Source organism: Emydura macquarii, unplaced genomic scaffold (genome assembly GCF_026122565.2).
Source record: "Emydura macquarii macquarii isolate MOO-44397 ecotype Brisbane River unplaced genomic scaffold, CSIRO-AGI_Emac_v2 contig_1230, whole genome shotgun sequence".
Taxonomy (NCBI): domain Eukaryota; kingdom Metazoa; phylum Chordata; order Testudines; family Chelidae; genus Emydura; species Emydura macquarii.
In genome coordinates this window covers 23102921-23129068 of record NW_027131367.1, presented here as the reverse complement: position 1 = coordinate 23129068, position 26148 = coordinate 23102921, and the positions used below count along the sequence as shown (strand labels likewise).

The following is a 26148-nucleotide window of genomic DNA, read 5'->3' as shown; positions in this document are numbered from 1 at the left end:
CCGGGACCTGGGGGCCCAGCAGCAGGAGCTACAGCGGCAGTATATGCAGCAGCTGGGTGCCTTGTTGCCAAGAGCGGCCGGGGGGAAGAACCCCGCTGGGTCATCCCCCCCCACTCATCACTGTGGGTTAGCTGGCCCCACGAGCCAGGCTGCAGTGAACCCCAAGTCTGGACGGCCCGTGGACCCCCCGGAGCTCCGGGTGCGCCCAACCCTGGCTAGGAGGACCAGCCCCAGGAGACCCCAGGGAACGTGGACCCATACGTTCCGGGTGGCCAGATGGGACACCTGCAACGCCAGTGCCCGACAATTGATGCCCCTTCATCCTGGTCTACGCTGGGGAGAGATGAGCCCAGGACCCGACTACCCCAAAAGGAACAATCACCATCGGCCTAGCGGGAAGGCATTTGGAGGCCCTGGTTAACTCAGAGTGTGACCAGACCCTCATTCTGCAGGAGCTGGTCCCCGAGGATGGACAGGTTCTCGGACAGGTCGGCCTTCGTTGCATCCACGGGGATCAGAAGTTTTATCCCACCCTGTCGGTCCCCTTGACCATCAGACAGGTCACCTGGGTGTTGCTAGTAGGGCTGGCACCTCGCCTCCCATACCCCGTGATCCTAGGCTGGGACTGGCTAGGCTTCGCGGGGATCCTCCAACGGGTAGGCAGCCAAGACGCCCCAGGCAAGGGGCCTCCGAAGACAGAAGCACCAGACCCGCAGGAGTTGCCCCCTGAAGACAACAGATGGGTCCCGCCTCGGAACCACCCCGAGAGATGGAGACCCAGGCAGGAGAGTCCCCTCCAGCGGGAATGGATCTCCCCGACTCAGGGGAACCAGGGGACGACTTTTGCCGAGACCAGTGGGAAGACTCCACCCACAGCCACGCCTACAATCAACTGGCTGCTGTAGAAGGGGTGGTGACCGACCCCCAATGGGTGGCCCAGTGGCTGCAGTTCAAATTGCACCAAGACCAGCTCTATCACCTGGAGTGGGACGCCCGGACTCAGACCCCCTGCACCCAGCTCATAGTGCTGGGAACCCACTGGAGGGCCATGATGAGACTGGCTCATGACATCCCAGCCACAGGCCACCTGGGCCTCGATAAGACCCTGGCCCGGATACTGACCCGGGAAGTCCGGGACTATTGTGCCTCCTGCCTGGAATGACAACTGGCGGCCCCAACAGGGCTTCCGCGGGCTCCCCTCGTGCCTCTCCGATTGGAACACCATTCGAACAGGTGGCCACAGACCTGGTTGGGCCCCTGAAACTGAGTGCGGCATACCAGTACCTCGTCCTGATGGACTATGCCACCTGCTTCCTGGAGGCCATCCCTCTAAAGAATGCTACCGCCCGGACGGTTACAGGTGAACTGATCAAGGTGTTCGCAAGAGTAGGGCTAACTCGGGAGCCCCTTACAGACCAGGGAACTAATTTTACCTCCCGACTGTTGCGGGAGGTATGTGACATCCTTGGGGTCTGGAAGCTCCAGACCTCAATATATCACCCCCAGACCGATGGGTTAGTGGAGCAATTTAATTGGACCGTGAAGTATATACTTTGGAAGCTCCCCCTGGAAGATTTGCGGCGGTGGGACCAACTGATCCCACAGTTGCTCCTCTCCATCTGGAAAGTCCCTCACGCCTCCACTCAGTTCTCACCATTTGAACTGCTATACGACCGACAGCAGAGGGGAATCCTGGATCTTATGCGGGAGCAGGTCCCGTTACCGGTGAAGGGACTGCTCCAGTATGTCATGGACCTATGGGAACATCTTCAGCAGGCCAGGAATCTCGGCCAGGAGAAGCTGCAAACTGCCCAGACCACCCAGGCCGGACGTATAACCAAGGAGCGCGGACCCGCTCCTTTGAACCAGATGATCGAGTCCTCGTTTTGCTGCCTTCTGCTGAGTCCAAGCTACTGGCCCAATGGCAGGGCCCGTATGAAATTATCAGACAGATAGGCCCGGTGAATTATGAGGTCCATCCATCAGATCGGCGGAAGAAAATGCAGATCTACCATCTTAACCTGTTGAAGCTTTGGCATGAGCGGGAGGGTCTACTCATCAAACCTTACCCCCCCTGGATCCGGACCTAGGCCCACAGACCCCTGAAAAGGAGGATCCCAGAGAACCTCAGCTCAGCAGCGGCTTAACTGAGACCCAGAAGTGACAGGCAATACACTTGGTGGAAGCCTTCACCCCGACCTTCACCATGACCCCCAGGAGGACCACTCGATTGAGACCCACCTGGGTGAGGTGGTGCGTACTGGCACGAGATCACTCCCCCCTGCCATCTGCAGGTGGTGGTAGAGGAGGAGGTCCAAGCTATGTTGAGGCCGGGGGTGATAGAGCCCTCCACTAGTGAATGGTGCAGCCCCATTGTGCTGGTGCCAAAACCCGACAGGTCGCACCGGTTTTGTATAGACTTCCGGCAGGTCAACCTCATCTCCAAGTTCGATGCCTACCCCATGCCACGCATCGAGTTGCTGGATCAACTCAGGGAGGCTCACTATTTTACCACCCTTGATCTCACCAAAGGGTACTGGCAGATCTCCCTTAACGCCAGCTCCAAAGAAAAGACGGCATTTGCAACTCCCAGTGGGCTATACCAATTTGTCCGGATATCTTTCGGACTCTACGGGGCACCAGCGACGTTCCAGAGGCTGATGGACCAGCTCCTAGGGCCACATCTAAATTATGCTGCAGCCTACTTGGACGACGTCATGGTGTACAGTCAAGACTGGAGTGAGCACCTGAATCAAGTGGCCATGGTGCTGAGGACTCTGCAGGACGCGGGGTTAACTGCCAACCCCCAGAAATGCCACATAGGGTGGCAGGAAACTACCTACCTGGGATACACCTTAGGTCGGGGAACCCTGCGACCCCTGATTGGGAAGTACAAGCCCTGCAAGAGTACCCCCGATCGACCGCCAAAAAGCAGGCGCGGCAGTTTCTGGGCTTGGCCAGCTACTACCGAAGGTTCGTCCCCAATTTTGCCACCCTTGCTGCGCCACTCACAGACCTCCTGCAAAAGTATCAGCCACGCTGTGTCCGGTGGACCCCAGATAGGGATAGGGTGTTTAGCGCGCTGAAAGATGCTCTATGCCGTGAGTCGGTTCTGTACAGCCCTGATTTTAACCGCCCCTTCGTGGTGCAGTCCGATGCCTTGGCCGTCGGACTGAAGGCCGTGCTCACTCAGAACTTTGATGGGGAGGAGCACCCTATCTTATACATTAGTCTCAAGCTGTTCCCCCGAGAACGGTACGTGTCCATTGAAAAGGAGGCATTGGCAGTGAAGTGAGCGCTCGAGGCCCTAAGATCCTAACTCCTTGGCAGCCCCTTCACCGTGACTATGGGCCACACACCCCTCCGCTGGCTCCACCAGATGAAAGATATCAACACCCGGGTAATGCGTTAGTACCTCGCCCGGCAACCTTCGCTTTCAACATCCACCACCGCACAGGTAGGGACCACGCCAGCGCTGATGCCTTGTCCCGCATAGAGGAAGGGGAGCAGGCCTGCCCTGGAGATCGGGAGCTGGACTTGAGGAGGGGGGAGGTGTGTAGCAAGGCACTGTGGCCTTCCTTGGAGCCTGGGCCTGAGGAAGGGTCGCGACGCCCCAGCCGGACCATGCCTCCAGCTTACAAAGAGGCAGTGCAGGCTAGTGGCTGGGACTCAGGAGAAATGTTTCTGTCAACGATCTACGCAGCTGTCATAACAATCCTATTAATAAATGCTATCTGAGGGATCCGCAAAGCAAGAAATGGGAGCTTTGGGTTGCTGGAGACGGGCGCTTGCCCGTGTCTCAGGGGACTTGCAATCCTTGTAAGCCTGGGACATTCTATTGTAGCAGCCATTACAACGGTGCCCTTAGTCTGTATTTTAAATCTTTTTTAGAGGTTTTTAGATGTTGTTTGTTACAATTTTCCTCGCAGTGTTGCCAATTCTCTCAGTAATGGGATGTCTTCTGAAAGCCCCAGCTTCTGGAGTCATGGGGAAAAGAGAACCTCAGCTTGGAATTAAAAACCATTAAGTTCTTAGCTTTGTGACTGTAGAGAAAAGCTGGAAATGTGGCCTGAGCGTGACCTCATGGCTCCAAAACCGGCAAGTTAAACAAACACCCCCCACTGTGCTACTGTTTACAAAACGCAAGGTTTTGAAGCCTCTTTCCTGACTTATGGGGGCTGACTCATGACTTGGAGCTACCTGGGGTTGGCAGCGCTTTCGATCGAATTAGACATTTTGAATGGGGGGATGGGGTTGACCACGGGAACACACTGCCGAGGGCAGTGGTGGATTCTCTGTCTCTTGAAGTCCCCGGAGGAAGACTAGCTGTCTCTCTGGAAGAGTGGCGTTAGCCAGACACCGGTGACCGGGCTCTGCAGAGGTGCCTGGGGGAAATGTCGTGGTGTGTGTTCTGCAAGCGTCAGGAGATAATCTAATGGCCCTTCTCACCTTACAGTGCTTGAGCCTATGATGGGACCGCACAAGCTGCTCTTATGGAGGGAGGGACAAGGACAAGTAGACCCAGACTGGTGCTAAATCTCTGTGCAGCCCCTCCGGCAGCTAAGCCCGTCCCACGCACGCAACGTGCTACACTGCTGTCTGGCGAAGACTGGGACAGACCTGAACAACCTCCTCCAGGCTTCTCTGCCCTCTGGTCCCTCGGCCACCCCATCACACTGCTGGAAGCCCTACAGTGCGCCCCACGTTGCTCTACCAGCCCAGGGCACCTCTCAGAGGTGGGAACAGGCATTGCGGAGCCAGTCATGACCTCGGCTACGCATCTGCACAGGCCGGTAAGGAAACACCCCATGGCCCTTCCTTCCCTCCCAGAGATAGCCGCTACTCCGTGCCCCGCACAGCTGGGGGAGACTTGACTGCACACGCGCTGACACACGTGCGCACACACACGCGCGCACACACACACACACACACTGGCCAGCACAGCAGAGCCGGTGGGAGGGGAATGTAATCTGCACCGGCTCCAGGGCACTGCCTGGCAGCAAGAGGGGAACCAAGGAGAATATTACAAGCCATGCTGCCCCTTGCTCCCAGCTTGTGCTAATGCAACCAGGGGGCACTTTGTGCCATACCACACGTTAACCCCATGAGCCCAGCTCCAATGGCCTCCATCTACAAATGCAAACGTGAGTCTCCAATGCCGGCTGCCCAAAGCCCAGCTCCGGTTTGGAATTCCAGCTGGCTCATTTTCCTTCTGCCTCTTCCATCATCACCCCCATAAAGGTCCCTTGGTTAGGGCTGAGCAGCAGGTTTATTGGTGTGGAGCTGCATTATCCCGCTGGCCTGGCTTGCATGGGCACCCTGTTGCGTGAAGTGCTGTACAAACACAGAGGCAGAACAGGATCTACCAGCAGTAGGGGCTTCACAGAGCTGCCGGGAGCAGGATTCGTGGCAAGGTCAGGAAACTCAGCAGACCCGACCCGCAGACACACAGGGAAAAGGTTTTTCTTCTGGTGTTGGCTTTGTGACTAATCACACATTAAAGTTGCAGATCAAAATGAGACTTGTTCAGCACAAACGCTTGTCAAACGGCCTTCCTGCAGCGGGAACCGTTACCAGCCAAGCGTATCAGCTCAGCACTGCCATTGCCCCTAGCGCCACATTCATTATTGATTCCAAAGCGTGACAATCGCTCTTTGGAACGGTAAATCCTCTCAAGTGGACAGCCAGAGCTCTCGCCTATAAGATCTGGGGTCTGAACAATGATCTCGGAGGAGCCTGTAATCTGTATCCTAATCAGGCAGTGTGGGCACAGCTGATAAGTAGGAAATGGCTTCTAGTTCAGAACAGAAAGTAGGATTTGACTGGTAAGAAAATGGCTCTTTTGCTCTCACCGATATATAAATAACAATTCTCATTTTCTTTCCTTCCTTTCTTTGCAGGTTTGCACCTTATTAAACACACTCACGACTGCTGCTTGCTCAGTGTCACCGAGCCCGAGAACGAGCAGCTGAGTCTCTAGAAATATGATGAAGGAGCTGGAGGTGTAAGTCCTGGCTCGGAAGCTGCGATGTCAGAATAATGGGCTGATCTTCACGTAACAGAACCTCTCTGTTACAGGTTGAGCATCTAGTGCTGGCTAATGCAGGGGGCAGAACGGCAATTGCAGATCATGGAGAGCTTCTGCTTTTCAGGGTTTATTCATTTCATTTTGGGGGGTTATTTTTAGCAAATTTTAAGTTGTATGCAGCTGTCGAAAATCAGGAGCTGGAGGGGAGGTCTTTCCCTTTGTATGGGCCGTACTGAGCGTCTCTTGGTAACGGGTCTCTTGGACTGGGTCTGAACAGGGACTTGGAATGGTTATCTCATTACAAGAAGTAATTGTCACTGTTCACACATTCTCACCGTCTAATCAACTGTTGTGAACAGGCCTCATCTACCCTAACTGAACTGACTTTGTTAGCACTTGCCCTCCCCACTGTTGTGTTTCTCACCCTTGGAAGTATATATCTACCTCCTATATTTGATTTTCACTGCATCTGACAAAGTGGGTTGCAGCCCATGAAAGCTTATGCCCACAGAAAAAGGTCACCAGGTAGGCCAGCAGCAGGGGGCATCTGGCCTGTGTACTGCCCAACAGCGACTGCAATAGGACCTGCCCAGCTCACTGTGACTGGAACCTAGTCTCCAGAGACAAACCCCTGACACCTGTCCCCACTAGCTCCCTTTCCCTTTAGGGGGGCTAAATCCTCTTCCGGCAAGCAGCCCCCCCCGTCTGTGGCAGGCAAGCAGGACATGGCTGACACCTCACAGAGCGCTGGATGGGCTCACAGGCGCGCAGGAGGCGAGGTGAGGAAGAAAGGGACAGAGTGGGGACAGAAGACATTTCCCAGGGGACAATGCAGGTGCAAGTGCAGAGCAGAGGAAGTAGGGCTGCGTTCACATACCTGGTCTGGCGCAGGGGGATGGGTAACGAGACACACAGGAAGGGGTCAAAGGTGTTGCTCTGCTTTAGACAGTGAGGGCAGGTCAAGGAGGACCTAAAAATGAGACAAGAAACCACAGTCACATTAAACATGGACGGATCTGAACAAGGCCGCACCCAACCCAGGGCTAAAAGCAACCAGGGCCAGCATCCCTCTCCCCAAGTGAGGGCTCACATCCCATCCTGCGATTTCCCACTCAGCCAGCTGCAGCATGGAGATCACACAGGCTAGCATCTATCTCCTCTGGTTCCTCCTTCCTGCAAAGACCCGCCCGGGCGGGAGTGGCTTGGAGCACGCTGTGTTCTCCAGCCCAGTCTGCACTGAAACCATCGGGTGTTCCCACTTCCACAGCGGGGGTTTGGCCAGGAGGAAGTTTCTCCTGATGACCAGCCCATGCTTGACTTTTAATTACTCTCTCCCCCCCCCGGCTCCCATTAGCAACTGTCCTGGAAAGCCCTGCCACACACCGGGCCCGCTTCCTTCATCCCTCTCTCCCCAAAGCCTGGTGCTGTCTCCCTGCCTGAGACAGGGAGGAAGCTCCAAAGGCCTAGCTGGCTTGAGATGGCCACAGATACAAACAAATCCAAGCCCCTGGGTTTTCTGTCATGCCTCTTGCGGCCTGGCTCAGATCCCAGGCCAGATAGTCTCCTGGCGGGCCACTATCTACAACAGCAGGGTGCCAGACCGGCCACGCCCTCCCGGGCCGCTCAGCAGACCTTAGATGGCAGAGGGCAGAGTATTCCGGCCCCTGGGTGGAAGCAAAGCTGCCCACGGCACAGGCCCTCCCACGGCGGGATTCACGGCTTCCTCCCCACAAAGGACCGTTGGAGGCCAGCAGTGTCATGCGGCACTGCGCTAGCCAGGATCGTGTGGCAGTCACGCAGGCCAGTTGGCTCAGGTGAACTGACCATGCAGAGAAACCCTGCAGGCCCGCAATACTATGACGGGTGCAGCAGCAGATCTAGCTGCTTTCGCTTCTCTTCCTGACAGTGAGAAGTTAGATCATTTTTCTGTCGCTCAGGGCAGCAATATGGCAACTCCGCAGCCTGGGCCCCTCTCCAACAAGCCCTGAGAAATGTCAACAGCAACATCTAGCCGCCAGTGCCAGGTGTCAGCACTGGCTCCGTGATGCTTTGCTCTAAGGGATCCCAGGAAATCACAGCCAATAACATCAAACTGTCCTGGCTTCAGCCTGTGTAACAGAGCCCTCTGCTGTCCCGCACGGGCGGTCACTGGGCTGGAGCTTCCCCTGTGCAGATTTGCTAAAACCCCCAAAGATGACCTCAGCACCCCCTGCATCTCCTGCCCCGGGCTGCCCAAATGCAGCTGTGCTGAGCCACCTCAGTCTGGGCTCCAGCCCGCTCTTAGTCCAGGCCTGAGACATTCACATGCTCTTCTGATGCTCCTCACTCCTGACCTGCAGCCTCCTGCTATTCCAAACTTACATTCCTCAACACAGCTACCTTTTTACAAATATGCATTACAAAGCAGATGAGGATCAGGGCCCCATGGATTCTGGGAAACCAGTGCTGCAGAATTCGCACTCCAGAATCTTAAATTTTCATATTTAAAAAACCTTTCTGGCCCTTATGGTCATGAAAAATACTTTCAATATGTAACCAGTGCAGTGCTGTGTTCCGGAGTCTGCAAAAAGCCTGACACGATCAGCCCAAGAGGTAAAACCGCCCATTCATCCAAAATGACTGTTGACTCTGAAACCTAATGATACCCAACTCTTGTTAACTATTCACTTGTGGTCATTTTAGCCAAAATCATAGAATCATACAATATTAGAGTTGGAAGGGACCTCAGGAGATCATCTAGTCCAACCCCTGCTCAAAGCAGGACTAACCTCAGCTAAATCATCCCAGGGCTTTGTGAAGCCACAGCTTAAAGACCTCTAAAGATGGAGATTCCGCCACCTCCCTAGGTAACCCATTCCAGAGCTTCACCACCCTCCTAGTGAAAAACTTTTTTCCTAATATCCAACCTAGACCTCACCCACTGCAACTTGAGAACATTGCTCCTAGTTCTGTCATCCATTACCATTGAGAACAGCCTAGCTCCATCCTCCCTGGAACCCCCTTGCAGGTAGTTAAAGGCTGCTATCAAATCCCCCCTCATTCTTCTCTTTTGCAGACTAAACAAACATAGTCCCTCAGCCTCTCCTCATAAGTCTTGTGCTCCAGCCCCCTCATCATTTTTGTTGCCCTCCGCTGGACTCTCTCCAACTTGTCCACGTCCTTCCTGTAGTGGGGGGCCCAAAACTGGACACAATACTCCAAATGTGGCCTCATCAATGCCGAATAGAGGGGAATAATCACTTCCTGCGATCTGCTGGCAATGCTGCTACTAATGCAGCCCAATATGCTATTAGCCTTCTTGGCACGCAGGGCACACTGCTGACTCATATCCAGCTTCTTATCCACTGTTACCTCCAGGTCCTTTTCTGCAGAACTGCTGCCTAGCTCATCGATCCCCAGTCTGTAGCTGTGCATGGGATTCTTTCGTCCTAAGTGCAGGACTCTGCACTTGTCTGTGTTGATCCTCATCAGTTTTCTTTTCACCCGATCCTCTAATTTGTCCAGGTCACTCTGTGTTGTATCCCTGCCCTCCAGCATATCTACCACTCCCCCCATCTTAGTGTCATCAGCAAACTTGCTGAGGGTGCAATCTACCCCATCCTCCAGATCATTAATGAAGATGTTGAACAAAACCGACCCCAGGACCGACCCCCGGGGCACTCCGCTTGTGACCGGCTGCCAGCTAGACATGGAGCCACTGATCACTACTCGTTGAGCCCTATGCTCTAGCCAGTTCTCTGTCCATTTTATAGTCCATTCATCCAACCCATACTTCTTTAACTTGCTGATAAGCATATTGTGGGAAACTGTATCAAAAGCTTTGCTAAAGCCAAGGTATATCACGTCCACCGCTTTCCCCACATCCACAGAGCCAGTCACCTCTTCATAGAAGGCAACCAGATTGGTCAGGCATGACTTGCCCTTGGTGAATCCATGTTGACTTTTCCTGATCACCTTCCTCTCTTCCAAGTGCCTTAAAATGGATTCCTTAAGGACCTGCTCCATGATCTTTCCAGGGGTTGAGGTGAGGCTGACCGGTCTGTAGTTCCCTGGATCCTCTTTCTTCCCTTTCTTGAAAATGGGCACTAGATTTGCCTTTTTCCAATCATCAGGGACCTCCCCCAATTGCCACGTGCTTTCAAAGATAATAGCCAGTGGCTCTGAAATCACATCAGCCAACTCCCTCAGCACCCTCGGGTGCATTGCATCTGGCCCCATGGACTTGTGTATATCCAATCTTTCTAAATAGTCCTGAACCTGTTCCTTTAGGACTGAGGGATGTTCACCTCCTCCCCATTCTGTGCCGCCCAGTGCAGTAGTCTGAGAGCTGACCTTGTCTGTGAAGACAGAGGCAAAAAGGCATTGAGTACCTCAGCTTTCTCCACATCCTCTGTCACTAGGTTGCTTCCCCCATTCTGTTAGGGGCCCACACTTTCCCTAATCTTCCTCTTGTTGGTAACATACCTGTAGAAACCCTTCTTGTTCCCCTTCACGTCCCTTGCTAGCTGCAACTCCAACTGGGCTTTGGCCTTCCCGATTTCATCCTGCATGCTCGAGCAGTTTTTTATAATCCTCCCTAGTCATCTGACCAAGCTTCCACTTCTTGTAAGCCTCTTTTTTGTGTTTAAGCTCACCAAAGACTTCTTTGTTAAGCCAAGCTGGGCGCTTACCATATTTGCTATTCTTTCTGCACCTGATAGCTTTACTCCACAATCCCAAACTGCTTCCCATGCTTCCCCAAGGGCCGCAGGTACCCTCTACCCAGCTGCCCACCACTCCCCTCCTCCCGCCGGCATCGCCAGCACCATGGGCTGTTTTAATGAGTGGCTGCTGGAGCACATGCAACTCGGGCGCTGTTGGGGGCTGAGGCTGTCAGGAGCTCAGGGGAAGAGCCCCTGGGACTGGGAAGTGATGGGGCCATGTGGAAATGCAGGATGCAGGGCCCTGAGCTCTCCAGGACCCCCCAGAAAGGCAACGAACTCCCTGCGTGTCCACAGGCACAGAAAATGCAACAGCAGTTCCCTGCGGAATGGACCCAGGAGACAGAATGGCAGCATTGGAGGTGGGGGGGAATGTGAGATGGTCTAAGCATTCAGGTGTTGTGCAGGGAGGGAGAGGGGTGTGTGTGTGTGAATACAGTATGTCTGTGGCTGAGTGGCAGTGGCTTTATGCTGTAGAGAGAATTCCTCTGCATGTGTATGTGGCTCAGTGTAATCCTAATTTGCCTGCCTGGTAAATCGGCAGGTTCAGTCCAGCGCGCTTCCCAATCTGCTTCCTTGGCAGCCCTTGGCAGCTGGAAGCGGCTGCTGAGTGTTTCAGCCAGACAGTCCCCACCCCCTTTTCTGGAATTAGCTGCAGCAAAACCCGCCCAACAATGCTTTGCTTTTCCATTGCCTCTCCACCGAAGATGGATCGTTCCACAAAGGCAAAGAACAATCTCCCCTGTGCTGGGGCTTCTTGCTTCTCTCCTCTGTGTTTGCGGGTTTGGATCGGGGCCTGGTATAAAGAGGCTCGCTGCTGATCCTTGCCTGGATTCATGTTCCCAGTCAGGCTGCTTTGTGCCCTTGACAACAGACCTCGACCCTCTCAAATCCAGGAGCCTGCTGGAATCCATTCCTCTGCCTGCTGGGCCGGGGGGGAGGCCAGGGTAGGGGATAGCTCTGCCTCTGGGACAGCCATGCTGCAGGCCAGGAGCTTGCTGGCTGGCCCTGTATGTCTTTGCTGAGGCACCTCATCGCTGTGCAGCAGCAGCCCCGTGTTACAGGAGCTCTGGCTCCCGCACCCCCCAGGTTCCTCTCCCCTGTCCTCACTGTCCTCTGCACTTGGCTGCTCCACTCACCTGTCCTTAGCAAACCACCTGCGCACCAGCTGGCTGCTCCACTCCATCAGGTGAGGCTGGCTGGTTATTGAGCTGGAGCCAAAGCTGTGCCAGGCACCTGCCACCCGTCTGCATCCAACCCGTGGACGCACCTTCGAAACATCAAAGCTTGCCCCCACCAGCTCCCACCAACGGCTTCTCTCCGCTCCCTGCTCGGCTCATTAATACTACACAGACTCTCTGGCTTTACATGTCTCTGATCCGCTGAGAAGTGTGTCACTTCCACAGAGCCTGGTGATCTCTGCACCGGCCAGAGCTGCAGGGATGGAGCTGGGAAAGGGCCACACACTGCAGATGGGCTTAGCACAATTATTCTGGCCATCTGCGAGGTGTGGTTCCTGGTTCCGGGCGGGCCTGTGCCAGAAAGGTGCAGGGGTGCTGGGCGGGGTGCAGTGGCTCAGGCAGAATGGCCTGGGTTGGCTGATGTTGGTTTTTGCATGAGACGTTTTGCAAAGGAGCTGTGGGAATTTCACAGATCTTCAAGCTTCTGGAGTCTTTTCTTTTCTCCATTTTTTATTTGTTTAATCTGGTTTCAACCTCCAACTTTTCCAAGGTTAAAATGCAGCCTCACATCAGAGATGTCTCTCTCTGAAATAAGTTCCACGCCTGAATAGATCTGCATGTGGTCCGGCACGCATGCGTGCGGGAAGCAAGTCAAGCCCTACGGCGGGGAGTACAGGCCAAGACCTAACTGTCACATACCACTTGTGGATCTCCCTTGAATCATATCATCTCTGTGTATTGGAAGCCAACTCATGAAAGAGGAATTAGCTGGAGGTAGCCATGCACAGATGTTAAATCCAAAATCTAAGACGGATGCTGTTTCCCCTTAATACTCTGTGGTGCATTTCCAGACAGATGTGCAGGCAACAAGGTGCAGATTTTGGCTGCTGATGGGCTGCAGCCTTCAGGTGTTAGCCCCTAGTGCACACTCCTGAACCTGAGACCCACCCTGGAGTTGCCCTAAAAAGTCTGATGGGGATGGCTCTGCAGATTCTCTGACTCTACCATGCTGCCTTTTGGGCATGGCTGCATCACACTGCCATGCGAGCATATGTCTGAACCAGCGCCCTCCCCATGGCCCGTGCTGCGTGTGCCAAGGAGCGTATTATGGTGGTTTGCCAGGATATGTCTGGATCCTCAAATCAGAAGGGGACAGAGCTCTTTGGTCATCTAACCCAGACTCTTTGCCCCTACACTGCATGCTCCAGCACATCTCCCACTCTAATGAAATGCCCCAAGCACCGATGCTGTGTAGCTCCGATGGCGGGAGATAAGTGGTACAGCATGACACAGGAAGATGCCAGTAAGGTTAAAAGAAAGCGGGATCCATCCAATTTCAGTGCGGTGCCGAGAACAAAGAAACCACGTGAGCAAACGAGCCATAGTCCAGAAGTGCAAACGCTGGGGAGGATGAGCGGTGCGCGTGGGAAGGACCACGTGAGGAACGTGTATGTTAGACGCACTCCAAGTAACACCCGGAAGCGCCAGCGAGGGCGTGCAAGCTCCGACGGGCCGCTCGTGTAAAGCGCAGCCCTGGGCAAAGGACGGAGAGGCTGACCCAAGAAGTGGTGGGGATGTCACAGAGGGAGACCCGTCAGCACGCGGCGCGATGAACACAGCGCTCTGGAGGGAGACAACTCGTAGAACGGACCCATCTGATGTGACTGGTGCAAGGAAGATGCAGCAGCAATGAGGCTGCTTCCCCGCAGACGGACAGCTGCTGCCGAGCGATCCCCTGATGCTGCCTGACCGAGAGCATGGACTGCAACTCCTCCCATCTAAGGTACCCGCCTGGCCCCATCGCTCAGCACCGTGCTCATCCTCAGAGCCCGCTGCGCAGCCGGGGTGGGGAACTGAGGCACAGAGAGGTTAAGTGACCTGCCCAAGGCTGTAACCAGAATCACTGGACCATCTGTTCTCTCCTGGAGCACCAGCCTGACCTCACAGGGCAGGCAGGAGATAGGACAGAACCGGCCGGGCGGAGGGGAACACACAGCCTCCTAAGACAGGGTGTGCTGGGGGAGCACAGACAGCTTGTAGCCCCTGTGGGGGAGGAGGGAAGGGAGGTACTCAGCAGTGTTCCTGCAGGGTCAGGACCCAGCTTTCATCCCCTTACTCCTGGCTTTAGCCCCCTGAACCACATTCAATATCTCCCTCCAGCCTAGCATTTGCACCCTTCCACTGCCTGTATGCAGCCAGATCTCCCTCCGACCCAGTCATCTCTTCGCATGAGCAGGTGGACCTCCCCCCTACCCTCCTCTCCAAACCTCCCTGCTGGCTCTGGTCCAAATGGACCCCCTCTCTGGGTTGCCTTTAGCATTGTTAGTGACACCAGCACAATCCAAAGGGGGCGGCGAATGAGAGTGAAAGGCAGCCAGATGTGGTACTCATCCCAGGAAATGCCTGATCACATGCCAACAGCCTGTGGAACTCCCTCCCACTGGATGTAGGGGAAGCCAAGATCTCAGCAGGGTTTCAAACAGGAGCTGACACAAGTACAGACACTGACGACATCCATTTTCTCCAGGGCACAGGCTAACTGCTCACTGATGGGGGGCAACAAAAATGATTATGGGGGCTGGAACACAGGACTGATGAGGAGAGGCTGAGGGAACTAGGCTTGTTTAGTCTGCAAAAGAGAAGAATGAGAGGGGATTTGATAGCAGCCTTTAACTACCTGAAAAGTTCCAGGGAGGATGGGGCTAGGCTGTTCTCAGTGGTGGCAGATGACAGAACAGGGAGCAATGGTTTCAAGTTGCAGGGGGGGAGGTCTAGGTTGGATATTAGGAAAAACTTTTTTGACTAGGAGGGTGGTAAAGCACTGGAACGGGTTACCTAAGGAGGTGGTGGAATCTCCATCTTTAGAGGTTTTTAAGCTGCAGCTTGACAAAGCCCTGGCTGGGATGGTTTAGTTGGGGTTGGTCCTGCTTTCAGCAGGGGGTGGGACTAGATGACACCCTGAGTTCCCTTCCAACCCTAATTTTCTATGATTCTATGATTTGGAGGAAACATCTCCTGGGGGCAGATTACCCCATAACTACTCACTCTGGGTCTGTTGTATCTTTCTCTGAAGCAGCTGGTGCCAGCCTCTGTCAAAGACAAGATATTGGACTAGAGAGTCTGAGCCAGCATAGCAATTCCTGTGTTCCTGTGAGCCACTGTCTCACCCCAGAGGTGGCTGCCTTGACTATGTGGGCCGAGGGATGTGAGGCAGGTAGCTGAGGGAAACTTGCACTGCTACACTCCCTGGTTGTTGTTATTATATGTGGTATCCTAGCACCCAGGAGCTCCAGTCGGGACTCTGGACCCTTTTGTGCTAGGTGCTGGACAAACAGAACAAACAAGCAGATGGCCCCTGCCGCACAGGCTGACAATCTGGTTTCAGAGAGTTCAGTCTGGCATCTAGAGTTGTTTTAAAAAAGAAAATTCAAAGGGCCGTTAAATGAAAGCTGCCAGCCTGGCTATTTTAAGAAATCAGCTCTTCAGAGTATGTGAAAAGAGAGAACATCTCAGCCTTTCTTGCTAGAAACTGACAGGAAATCAGAGCAAGGACAACTGCTTCAATGCCCCGCCACAACCGGGAGCTATGGGGAGGCTTCTTTGGTGAACAAAGCAAAGGTAGCTACTTCCTGCTTCCCATTTAGCCAGCAGCACGGGGGGCTTTGTCAGGAATCCAGCCGCTAATGACACGAAGAACAAATCCTCAAAGAGCCTGGAAATGCATCACAGGCCCGGAGGCAACCTGTGGCGCCAGCAGCTCGCTAGACCACCCACAGGTCAGGGGACAATTCAAGAAGGCAGCGAAGCGGTGGAGAAGCTAACGGGGGCGCGGGCTGAAAGTGAGATCACCCGACGGGCGTGCGCTGAGTGCTCACGGAGTGGCAGAGACACAAATGATGCTGCAGCAAACTCTCTATCTTCAGCATCCACCCCAGAACTAGGGACCAGATCCTGCCTCAAGTCAAGTAGATCACAGAGGGGTGGACTCTGGCCTGCCCCTGCATGGAGCTGGGAGGGTGCACGGTATCTACCTCACACAGTGGCCAGCCCGTTTATCTCTAGCCTCCCTGCTAGCAGAATGGCCAGGCAGCCTGAACACTGGGCTAGAACTCAGGAGACCCGTGTCCTATTCCTGGCTCTGCCACTGACCTGTTGGGTGACCTTGGGCATGTCTCTGCCCCGCTGTGCCTCAGTTTCCCCATCTGTAAATAGGAATAATGACACTGCTCTCCTTTGAGAGCTATGGGTGGGAAGTACCATAGACTGTGCATTACTATTACTAGGAGAAAACAGTTCCAGGGATCATACAGTGACTGCCATGCACTAGTCCGTGCAGACAGGAAAATGAATGCTGCAAAAGGGGGAAAACCCAGAACTCCTCTGCTGCAGTAAGTGGCTACCGCAGCCAGGGAATGCACTCTGTGGAGGAAGAGCCCTCAATTATCAATACAATATAATGGACATCTGACTCCCCTTCCCAGCAGGATCTGAGCACCTCTCTACTTTCACCACACACACCGCACAGCATAGCATCTCCAGGAGACAAGGCAGGACTGTTATCCCTGGGTCGGAGATGCCTAAGTACTTTAAAAATCAGAGCAACTAAGGACTGGTCCACAGTAGAAAAGCCGGTGAACCCAGCCGTCACTCAGTGGTGTGAGAATCCTGCCCCCAAGTGACACAGTCCAACCGACCTGTCCCTGTCCAGGCAGCGCTAGGTGGATGGACGAATACCTCCCGTCACTCTAGTACGTGTCTACGCTGCAGTGCTACAAGGGCTGGCCTACACTAGACAGTCTTACTGACCAGTGGAGACGTACACATTCAGATACTCCTCCCACTGATGTAACTCCCCTGCTGTGCTGACAGAGGTGTGGGGCTTCTGCTGGCACAGATGGGGTGATGAGTGTCAATGAAGAGCCTGCCTTTCCTTACATCCTGAAATTGACAAAACCAGCTGGGGTGGGGCGAAAAGCCCCTGGTAGCTGGACCCTAGCTCCCGCCAGTAGGGGAGAAGCCACGGGCTGCTTCCCCCTGGGAACAGGGAGGGGAGAAGCCCAGGACTGGCTCCTGGCAGGAAATGGGCCGTGGGGGGAGGGAGCTCAGAGCCCAATCCCTCAGCCCCCCCCCACGGCCCCTTAGATCGGTGGAAGGGCTCCTGGGGAGGACGCACTCCACCAGCCCAGGGAGGGCAGTGTGGACGTCAGCCACCGCAGTAATCACTGTGGTGCTTGTAAGTCGACCTATACTAGGTCGACATATTTTTCCAGTGTAGACAAGGCCTAAGTGACGTGACGAGGGACACAGAGCCAGGAACAGAGCCTGGGGCTCATGCAGCCCCACCTAGCACCCTAGCCGCTGGGCTCAGCATCTCGCCTCCCAGACAGCCCAGGGACGGAAGTGAGCTGTAGGGACTCCGGCTGCCCTTGTCTGCCGTGACAGCCTGTGCGATGCTGCACTGGCTGAGCTCGGGACGTAGCGCACATCTGACCTGCTCCTCAGACGCGCAGATACGAAGGTGACGGATGGGGGCTGCCCAGACAGGGGATGGACAGACCGGCAGATGTGCTGCTAGCCCTCAGACCTCTGGCCAGGACGAGAAGGGCGTAACCCAGCACGTTGCTGTGTGCTGCAGGAGCGCCAGGCCCAGACAGGCGCTGCTGTCAGCTGGGCTTTTCACTGTGGTCTTTCCGGACGGCTCCACACCCCTCCCTCGTGCGGCTGGACTGAGCCACACAGAGCCAGGGAGTGGGGCTGAGATGAAGTGTTGGCCCCAGGTCAGACAGGGGGGCTGTGCCACTGCTGGGTCCCTTGTCCATGGGAACAGCCTTTGTTCCCTAGGGCAGACAAGCGGCAACCCCAGTTCTGAGACCCCCTTTCCAGCAATCAGCGTGTGCTGCTGGAGATGTGTTACAGCTGGAGGCTTCCCCGCCCCACATCACTGGACTCACCCCCAGCCCATCTGTCACACTGGCGCTGACAGGCCCCGAGTTAAACAGCTCCCCTCTCGCTGTCTCCCCGCACTGGGTGCTCCTGCAGACAGCTGCTCTGTTAGCGCTGCGTTGGAGATTTAACGAACACAGGAACAAAGGCAGAATCAGGTCACAGAACAAAGGAACCTGGCTCCATAACAGCGGCTGGCGCTGGGAGACCTGCGCAAGGACCCAGAGCAAGAGAGGAAGGAGAAACCCCCTCCCCTGGGTCCCTTCTCGGAAGGCCAGGAGCACGCTGGGCTGAGCTGGGGGGACGTTAGCCAGCAAGTGCACTCCATTGACACCGGGGACACGAGCTCCCTCTCGGGTGACCACCCGCCCCCAGTTGGGGGGACACCCGACATGCAGACTTCAAGTCCCCCTCCCAGGCTGAACGAGCAGGACAGCGTTTGTCCTGGATTCCCTGCAGCGCCACTCGACGCCTGTGTGCGCCAGGGGCTGGCAGAAAGCGCAGAGGCCCAGGGACTGGCACAGAGACTGGCTTTCCCTGTGAGGCTGCCAGGAAAGCCAGCCATGGGAGGAGGAGAGTAAAGGGACGCCTTGTGCGATCCTGGCACCTGCAGAGCTGCAGGGAAATCACACCTTCCTGTGCGCGCACACAGCCTCACACCCAGACACACACAAACACCCAGACACTCAGACATAGACAGACGCACACCCAGAAACACACACATATATACCCACATGCACACAGATGCAAACACACAGAAACACACACATCCATACACCCAGAGACACACACACACACCCATACACAAAGACACAAACACCCATACGCACACAGAGATACCCACACCTATACCCCGACACACACACACACACACACACACACACACACACATCTCCATCCTGTATTTGCTCAGGCTCTGGGGCACGTAGGTGGGGAAGCACGCCGTACCAGTACGGTGACCTGCATCCTGCAGGCCTAACACCTGCCGGTTCCCTCTTATCAGCACAAATCAGGCCCAGGCTCTCACCCCTCCCCGGGGCAAGCTGCAGCTTCGCTCTTCATGGGGTCATATGATCTTCGGAGAGTGAAAGGAAGGACAACAACCCCAACCCCCGACACCTGCGAGCCCCAGTGGAGACTAAACACCCCCCGCAGATGGCGCAGCTCTGCTGTCCAGGTAACGTTCTTGCTCGGACGCTGGCTCTGCCCTGGCACCTCCAGCCTCTGCCCCCCACACAGAAGGCACTGCCCCTTGCCCCACTGCAGCCACTCCACTGCATGAGAAGGGCAGGGTGGGGCTCCTCCACTGTTACACCGGGCTGGCCAGGAGCACGGCCTGGCTCAGGGTGCCCCAGCATCAGCCACGTGTGGCCATGACGAGAACCACTGTGATGAACGGTCCCACTGATTTCTGCCTGTCATTCAGGAGACCCCGTTGTCTCCGTGTATCAGTGGGTAACCGAGGAAAGCCTCAATCCACCATGTTCACAGCTCCCCACTGCCTGCACACTGCTCAGCCGTGCTGCCGCTCCCCCGGCCCAGCGGTATCCAAGTCACACCCCGAGGCCAGGCGTCCCATCCCAGGTGGGCTACAACGGGGCCCCCGGAATTCAGATGTGGGCTCAGATCCCAGCACCCCGATGCGGCAGAGCTGCCGGTTGGAGCATTGGCTGCTTGAATCTGATCCCCCCGCCCCCATGTCCTTTCGTGTGAGTTTTCCCTTTGATGCACTCCATGGGGATGATCCATCCCAGCCGACAGCGCCAGCCACTGGCGGAGCAAGATGCGCCTTCTCCTCCCCCATCCACAACGAGCAGCAGGCACAGAGAGCAGCACCCATCTCGCTGCTCTCACCAGGCCGGCAGCTCCGGACAGTCTTTTCATACGGACGGGTGCTCTCCACTGCACTGAGCACTGCACACGGACGGGTGCTCTCCATTGCACTGATCACTGCACACGGACGGGTGCTCTCCATTGCACTGATCACTGCACATGTTGCCACACCCTGGGGACAACACAACCAGGCTGCTCAGGTGAGACAGCGCAGGCCAGAGCATCCAGCCAGCGCCAGCAGCCCAGTGTTTATCACCGCCCAGCCAGCTCGTGCCTTTGCAGGTGGGCAAGCCTCACGGCTGAGCATCCAGGGCTGCCGACCGTAGGGCAGAGCTGGCTGGAGACGCCTGGAGGGAAGAGGATGCATTAGGATTGCTCTGTCGTATCCTCTCCCAAGGTGAGCCATGTGCTCTTAGCCAGGCTGTGCTGGGAATGGAGAGCGGGTCTCTCCGCTGGCAGACGTCTCCGAGACAGACGAGTGCAGACAGACAGTCGCTGCAGCGCGTGACAGGTTTACGTCTGGCTGGTGGCTCAGGTGATCCGCACGCCACTGCTCAGGCTGCAGGTCCACAGTGTGGGGCGCTCAACGCCCCCTCCTCGAGGCTAACGAGAGGTGGGTGTGATTCCCGCTCCCTGTGGGGCTCTGACAGCTCCTCCCAGAGGGGGTTTCCATGGGACTCATTGCTGCATCCTAGCTGAGGGACACCATGGCCCTGCTGTGCTTGGGGAGTGTTAGATGGGTTGCTCTTTTCCTGCAGTGCATGGTCCATGCTATGAGAACAAAAGAACCAGCCCAACCACTGCTCTGTCCAGTCTGGCACCGCATACCGGCTCCAACCAATGATTTCTCCAGTCTAGGACTGGTTACCGGCTCCAGCCAGTGGGCCATCCAGGCTGGCACCACTCCAGAGGAAAGAGAAAGCTCCCCTGTCACTCTTCGCCCTCCTCCTACACATATAGAGGGAGACTTTCAGTGGGAAACCCCTGACGGGGGGAGGCACAGAGCACTTTCAGCAGTGGTTGGACCCCTAAGTCCCCACTGTGCTTTGAAATGCTCCCCCCGGCTCTAATACAAGCCTCAGAAGCTTCTCTCCTGCTGCCTCCCACCCCCATGTTCTAGCCTCTTATTCCAACTGAAAAGCAGGTGAAGCAGCGCAAGGTGAGGTCAGCCCTGGGAGAGGGACCAGCCACTGACACCCAGGGTCCTTCTGGAAGCCGGAACAGAAATCCCGTAGGTGGTGCTCTTCTCTCTGAAGCTAATGTGTGCCAGGCGCGATGCTGCTGGATCGGACGGTAAACTGAGGCCAGGAGCGCTTGTGGCCACTAAGGAGCTGGCTGCTCTCCGGGCCAGCGGAAGGGTTTTCTTAGGCCTGGCTAAGTTCTAGGACAGGCTGGCTGTAATGACATCCTACCATTACAGAAGCCCCAGGCCTTCTCGGCGAGGTGTGGCATTATCCATTTCCTGCCCAGCTTGCTGGGGAGCTGTAAGGTGCTCACAGGCGTTGAGGCCAGAAGGGACCATCACGATCATCATCCTGCACATCACACGCCACAGAACCTCACCCAACAATCCCTGCAATAGGCTCGTCACCTCGGCTGAGTTCCTGACGGCCTCAAATCATGATTTAAAGGCTCCATGGTACGGAGAATCCACCGTTCGCTCTAGTTCCAAACAGCAAGTGACCCGTGCCCCACACTGCAGAGGAAGGGGAACCCCCGCCCCCCACCCAAGTCTCTGCCAATCTGACCTGGGGAAAAATTCCTTCCCAACTCCAAATAAGGTGATCAGTCATCTCCCGAGCATGTGGGCGAGACCCTGCAAAGAATTCTCCCCTCCAGTGTCCCATCTCCGGCCACTGGGGATAGCTGCTAACGGTTGCCGCGGACAGGCCATATGCCATTGGAGTCAACCTCACCATACCACCCCGTCAGACATTTATCACGCTCAGTCTTGGAACAAGCTCGGTTTTTGCCCCCACTGCTGCCCTTGGAGGCTGTTCCAGAACTTCGCTCCTCTGATGGCTGGAAACCCTTGTCTAATTTCAAGCCTACACTTGTTGATGGGCAGTTTATCTCCATTAGTTCTTGTGCCAACATTGGCTCGTAACTCAAATAACTCCTCTCCCTCCCTGCTATTTATCCCTCTGATGTATTTATGGAGAATAAATCCTATCTCCCCTCAGCCTTCTTTTGGTCAGGCTAAACAAGCCAAGCTCTTTGAATCTCCTCTCATAAGGCAGGTTCTCCATTCTGCGGTTCATCCTAGTCGCCCTTCTCTGCACCTGTTCTAGTTTGAATTCATCTTCCTTAAACATGGGAGACCAGAACTGCACACAGCATTGCAGAGGAGGTCTCACCAGAGCCTAGTGACCTGTTGTAGTCTCCCCTTTAACTAGTTTCTTATCCACCTTTTGATTCTCATGTCAATCCCCACCTTCTCCAATGTAACTAAGAATTTCCCATGTGGAACTGTATCAAATTCCTCACTGAAATCCAGGTAGATTAGATCTACTGCATTTCCTGTCTAGAACATTGGTTTTCTCCTCAAGGAAGGAGATCAGGCTGGTCTGGCATGATCTACTTTTTGTAAAGTCATGTTGTATTTTATCCCAATTACCGTTTACCTCTAGGTCTTTAATTACTCACTCTTTCAAAATATGTTTTAAGACCTTGCATACAATTGAGGTCAAACTAACGGGCCTGTCGTTTCCTGGATCACTTTTATTCTCTCTTTCTCAAATATAGTTGCAGTTCTCCAGTCACAGGGTACAACCCTCGGGTTTACGGATTCATTGGAACTTGCTGTCCACCTCCTGTCCCATGCTGCCGGTAACTGCAACCTGCTCGATTAGGACAAATGGTTTTGTCTGCACCTAGTGGCTGGCCCTTGCGATGATAACTGCCTGCTAGTTCGCTCTTGGCATTTCTCCCTGACTTTAGTGACAGGCTGTAGAGGATCCCCTGCAGGGGCGGTGCCGGTGGCTCTCCCTCTGCATCAATATCAGCAGGAGGCCACACCTCCCGGCGCCTACACCCTACGGGGAGTCCCAACTAAGGGGCTGCCTCCGGCCCTCAGTAGGGCGAGCCTTGGTTCAGGCCACTCTTTTGGAGGAATAGGCTCTTGCCCCAGGGGCATGCCAGCAGTCTATGGTCGCCCTCAGCCAGGGCCCTTCAGGCAGGGTAGGACGGAGGGCACAGGTCTCGAGTAGGGCAGGCAGAAACAGGCGCCCTTCTCTAGCCTGGCCCTCAGCCAGGCATTCTAGCACCCCAGGTTCACCCCAGGTCAGGGGGAGAGAAGGGGGGAGGGAGACGCAGGCCCACCCGTCTCCACTGCGTCCCAGGCCAGGCAGTGACGGGGTGTCCGGTCACTGGGTCAGCGGGGCTCCGGCCGAAACGTGCCGACTCACAGCGAGGGTCAGCTCAGCCGCACCGCAACCAGCTTCCCTGGGCTCCTTCCTCCCAGTCTCTCCCTACAGCACCTGGGGCCAGTCGTCTCCCTCTGGGTCGCTGGGGTAGAAGGTGTGCGGGAGTCCCACGAGTCCCTCCCCGTCAACTGGTGGCAGGGCCGGAAACTGTGCAGGGTCCTCTGCGGAGGACAGTTCCTCTAAGTCCTCCGGGTCCCCGGCCGCAGGCAGCGCCGGCAGGCCGTCCTCCGGGTCCCCGGCCGCAGGCAGCGCCGGCAGGCCGTCCTCCGGGTCGTACAGTTCAGGCAGCTCCTCCGGATCTGCAGGGCCCCACGCCATGGGTAGATTGGCAGCTTCTCCTCTGGGTGGGTGTTGGGCATGGCCCTAGGCTCGAGCACCAAGGGAGAAGCATCCTTCTCCCTCGGCCACTGGCCCCTGACTGAGCAGGCAGGCCTGGGTTTTAAAGGCCTAGCCCCGCCTACCTGGGTCAGGTGTTGTCTTCCTGGGTTCCAACCCCCAGGGGGTGTGGCTCTCCCTCTGTGTCAATCTCCGATTGTGCTTTTGGTGTTGATTGTCTTGGGTTCAATTCCTGCTGGTGACTCTGAGGTGTACGAGACCGCAGCTTCTTTGTGTAGTGTTGTTGTGTGTTAAATAGCTGCCATGTTCATGCCAAAGGTAGCTGCATTTCAGTGATGGATGAAGTATATATAGTTTGCATATCACTGTGGAATGCTTTAGGATCTTTGGGATGGGAGGGGCTATATAAGATCAGTCTATATGGTCTATAGTCTGCAAGATCAGTCTACACTGCAGGACCCTGCAAACACAACACCTTACAGATGTCTAAAAATACCACGGCAGCCAAAGCCAATGTGGTTGTGCTGTATTTGAATATAGTTTTCATCTCATTCCTAGAGAATGCACCCACGGGTGGTGAGAGTATTTGCAGAAGGTTCATAAGACTGGCCAAGGGGATGCCTTTCTACCCTGTAATTGCAATGGATGCATATTCTTCAGTATAGGGGAAAATGCTTCTGATGATCAGCTTGTGCCATGTACTGAGAGAATTAAAAACAGGAGGGTGAAGTTGGAGCATAGTGAAAGAAAGAGAAAAAGTCCTCTGCAAAAACAGACCCAGCCTGCTTCCCAGGGCGCCCGCCTGTGCCAGCTCAGCTTTGGAGGCGAGGCTTCTCTTACCCCTCGACAGAGCACAGGTGCCATCCAGCTAGAAAACACTGGGACCCAGGGGCTGCAGATTGGCTCAGACCAATGGGTCCATCTCGTTACCCCATCTGGGTCCATCTGGAACCAATGCCCAAATGCATTCAAACCAGCCTTAGGAGCCCACGACCTTTGCACAGGTTCCCTATCAGGCAGCACACACTTGTCCAGCCGCAGCTGTTCCAGCCGCAGGGGCAGAGCATTTGTGCAGTGCACACAGCCAGTATGAGTGTGCGACGGCTCTGCTCCAAATGGGCCTTGCCTGCCCAAAGGGCCCTGGCATTGCAAGGAAAATCTGAGCTTGTGCAGCTCCAGGGGGCTTGTGAATTTCCAGTGGCACTGGAATAAAAAAGCAAAACAGCTTCCCTGCTCGTCGGCAATGCTCCTGCGTGCGAAGGGAGGGGCTGCGCTGGACACCAGCCGCTGAGCACCCTTGCTCTCCAGCTCTGGCTAGTAACTGTGCTATTCGTTTATATTTGCACTAGCCCGCTCTGCAAAGCCACTGAGGTGCCGCTAATCTCCACTCAGCACTCGCAGGAGGGGCTCATGACAAACCAGGACATTCTGGCGGGGCCGGCAGACAGGCATCACGCAGCGCGTCACCAACCAATGGCAGAGTGGCCCCCTTCACGGTGCCATTGCTGGAAAGCGGGAGGCTGAGAGGCTTTTGCAGATGGCTCCCGTGCTCTCTACTACCTGGCACTGCACCATGGTATCCTCAAGGGCTGAACAGAGATGGACAAATACCACTGTCCCCTCATCTGGGGAAACTGAGGCATGGGCCGAGATGTTGAGACTTCTCTTCAGTTGTGTCGGGCCTGACTGTGCAAGGTGCGGAGTGCCCTTCGCTCCCATCGAAGTCAATGAGAATTGAGGGCACTCGCACCTTCCAGGAGTAGGCCCGTTAAGGGTTAGAACTAGAACTCACCTCTCCTGAGGGCCAAGCACTGTGCGCTAACCACTAGGCCACCTTGCAACCCCAGTCATCGAGGAGCCAGTGACCCCACATGGGAAGCAGTCAGAGCAGAAGCACATTTGGAGAACAAGTTCACAGTGCAGTGGGTGCTTCAGTAGAGGGTGCGGCAAGCACACGTGCTACCCCACGACCACTTGGAGCTGAAGTCACTGGAGGGTCCCACACTCACCAGCACTCCCTTCATCCCCCTTTCCAAAGCAATGTGTCCAGTTACCCAGCCCCAGTTCCCCTTCGCTCAGCTTCATCTCCCCGGACCCAGCGCTGTCCCCGCAGCACACTCTAACTACTGTCCATTTCAGTTGCGTCCACAATATCAAGGGAACCGGCAGGGGATTTTTAGACAGAGCATTTTTCCAACACAAAACACTGATTCATTGGCAGTACAGCTGTTCGTGAGAAAGGGTCGGTTTCGGTGACTTTCCCGATTTGAAAAATTGTTGAGGGAACAAAGAGGTTCCAAATTTGACATTTTCAAAGTGAAAAGTTTCCGTTTTTCAGTTTGAAACAACTTTTCTTTTAAAAAAATTCACTAAAAAAGGTTGAAAAACAAAAAAAAGGTTGAAATTGAAATGAAATGTTTTGGAATTATCAAAATGAAACATTTCAAGTGAACCCACATGGATTTTTTTCTCTGTTGGTTCACAAAAATTTGGAGATTTCAACTTTGCGTCCCATTTGGGACAGGAAATTCCTGCAGAATCTCAAAAATTCTCCCAGGATGGGAAAACCATTTCCCATTCACCCTGATGAATAGCTTTTCCTCACATCCCTCTCACTCCCGTTGTCATTTCTATTACTGTAGCGATCAGAAATCCCATCTGAGATCAGGGCCCGTTTGTGCTAGGTGCTGTACACACACGGT

The 26148-nt window shown here is 55.1% G+C and overlaps 1 protein-coding gene across 1 annotated transcript in view; it reads right to left on the bottom strand.

Moving 5' to 3' along the window:
- USP43 (ubiquitin specific peptidase 43) overlaps nt 1–26148 on the bottom strand; it is a 163806-nt gene that overhangs the window by 65037 nt on the left and 72621 nt on the right. The window contains exon 4 of the mRNA XM_067547767.1: nt 6906–6998. Coding sequence (XP_067403868.1) covers nt 6906–6998 — 93 coding nt within the window. The remainder of the gene's footprint in view (nt 1–6905; nt 6999–26148) is intronic.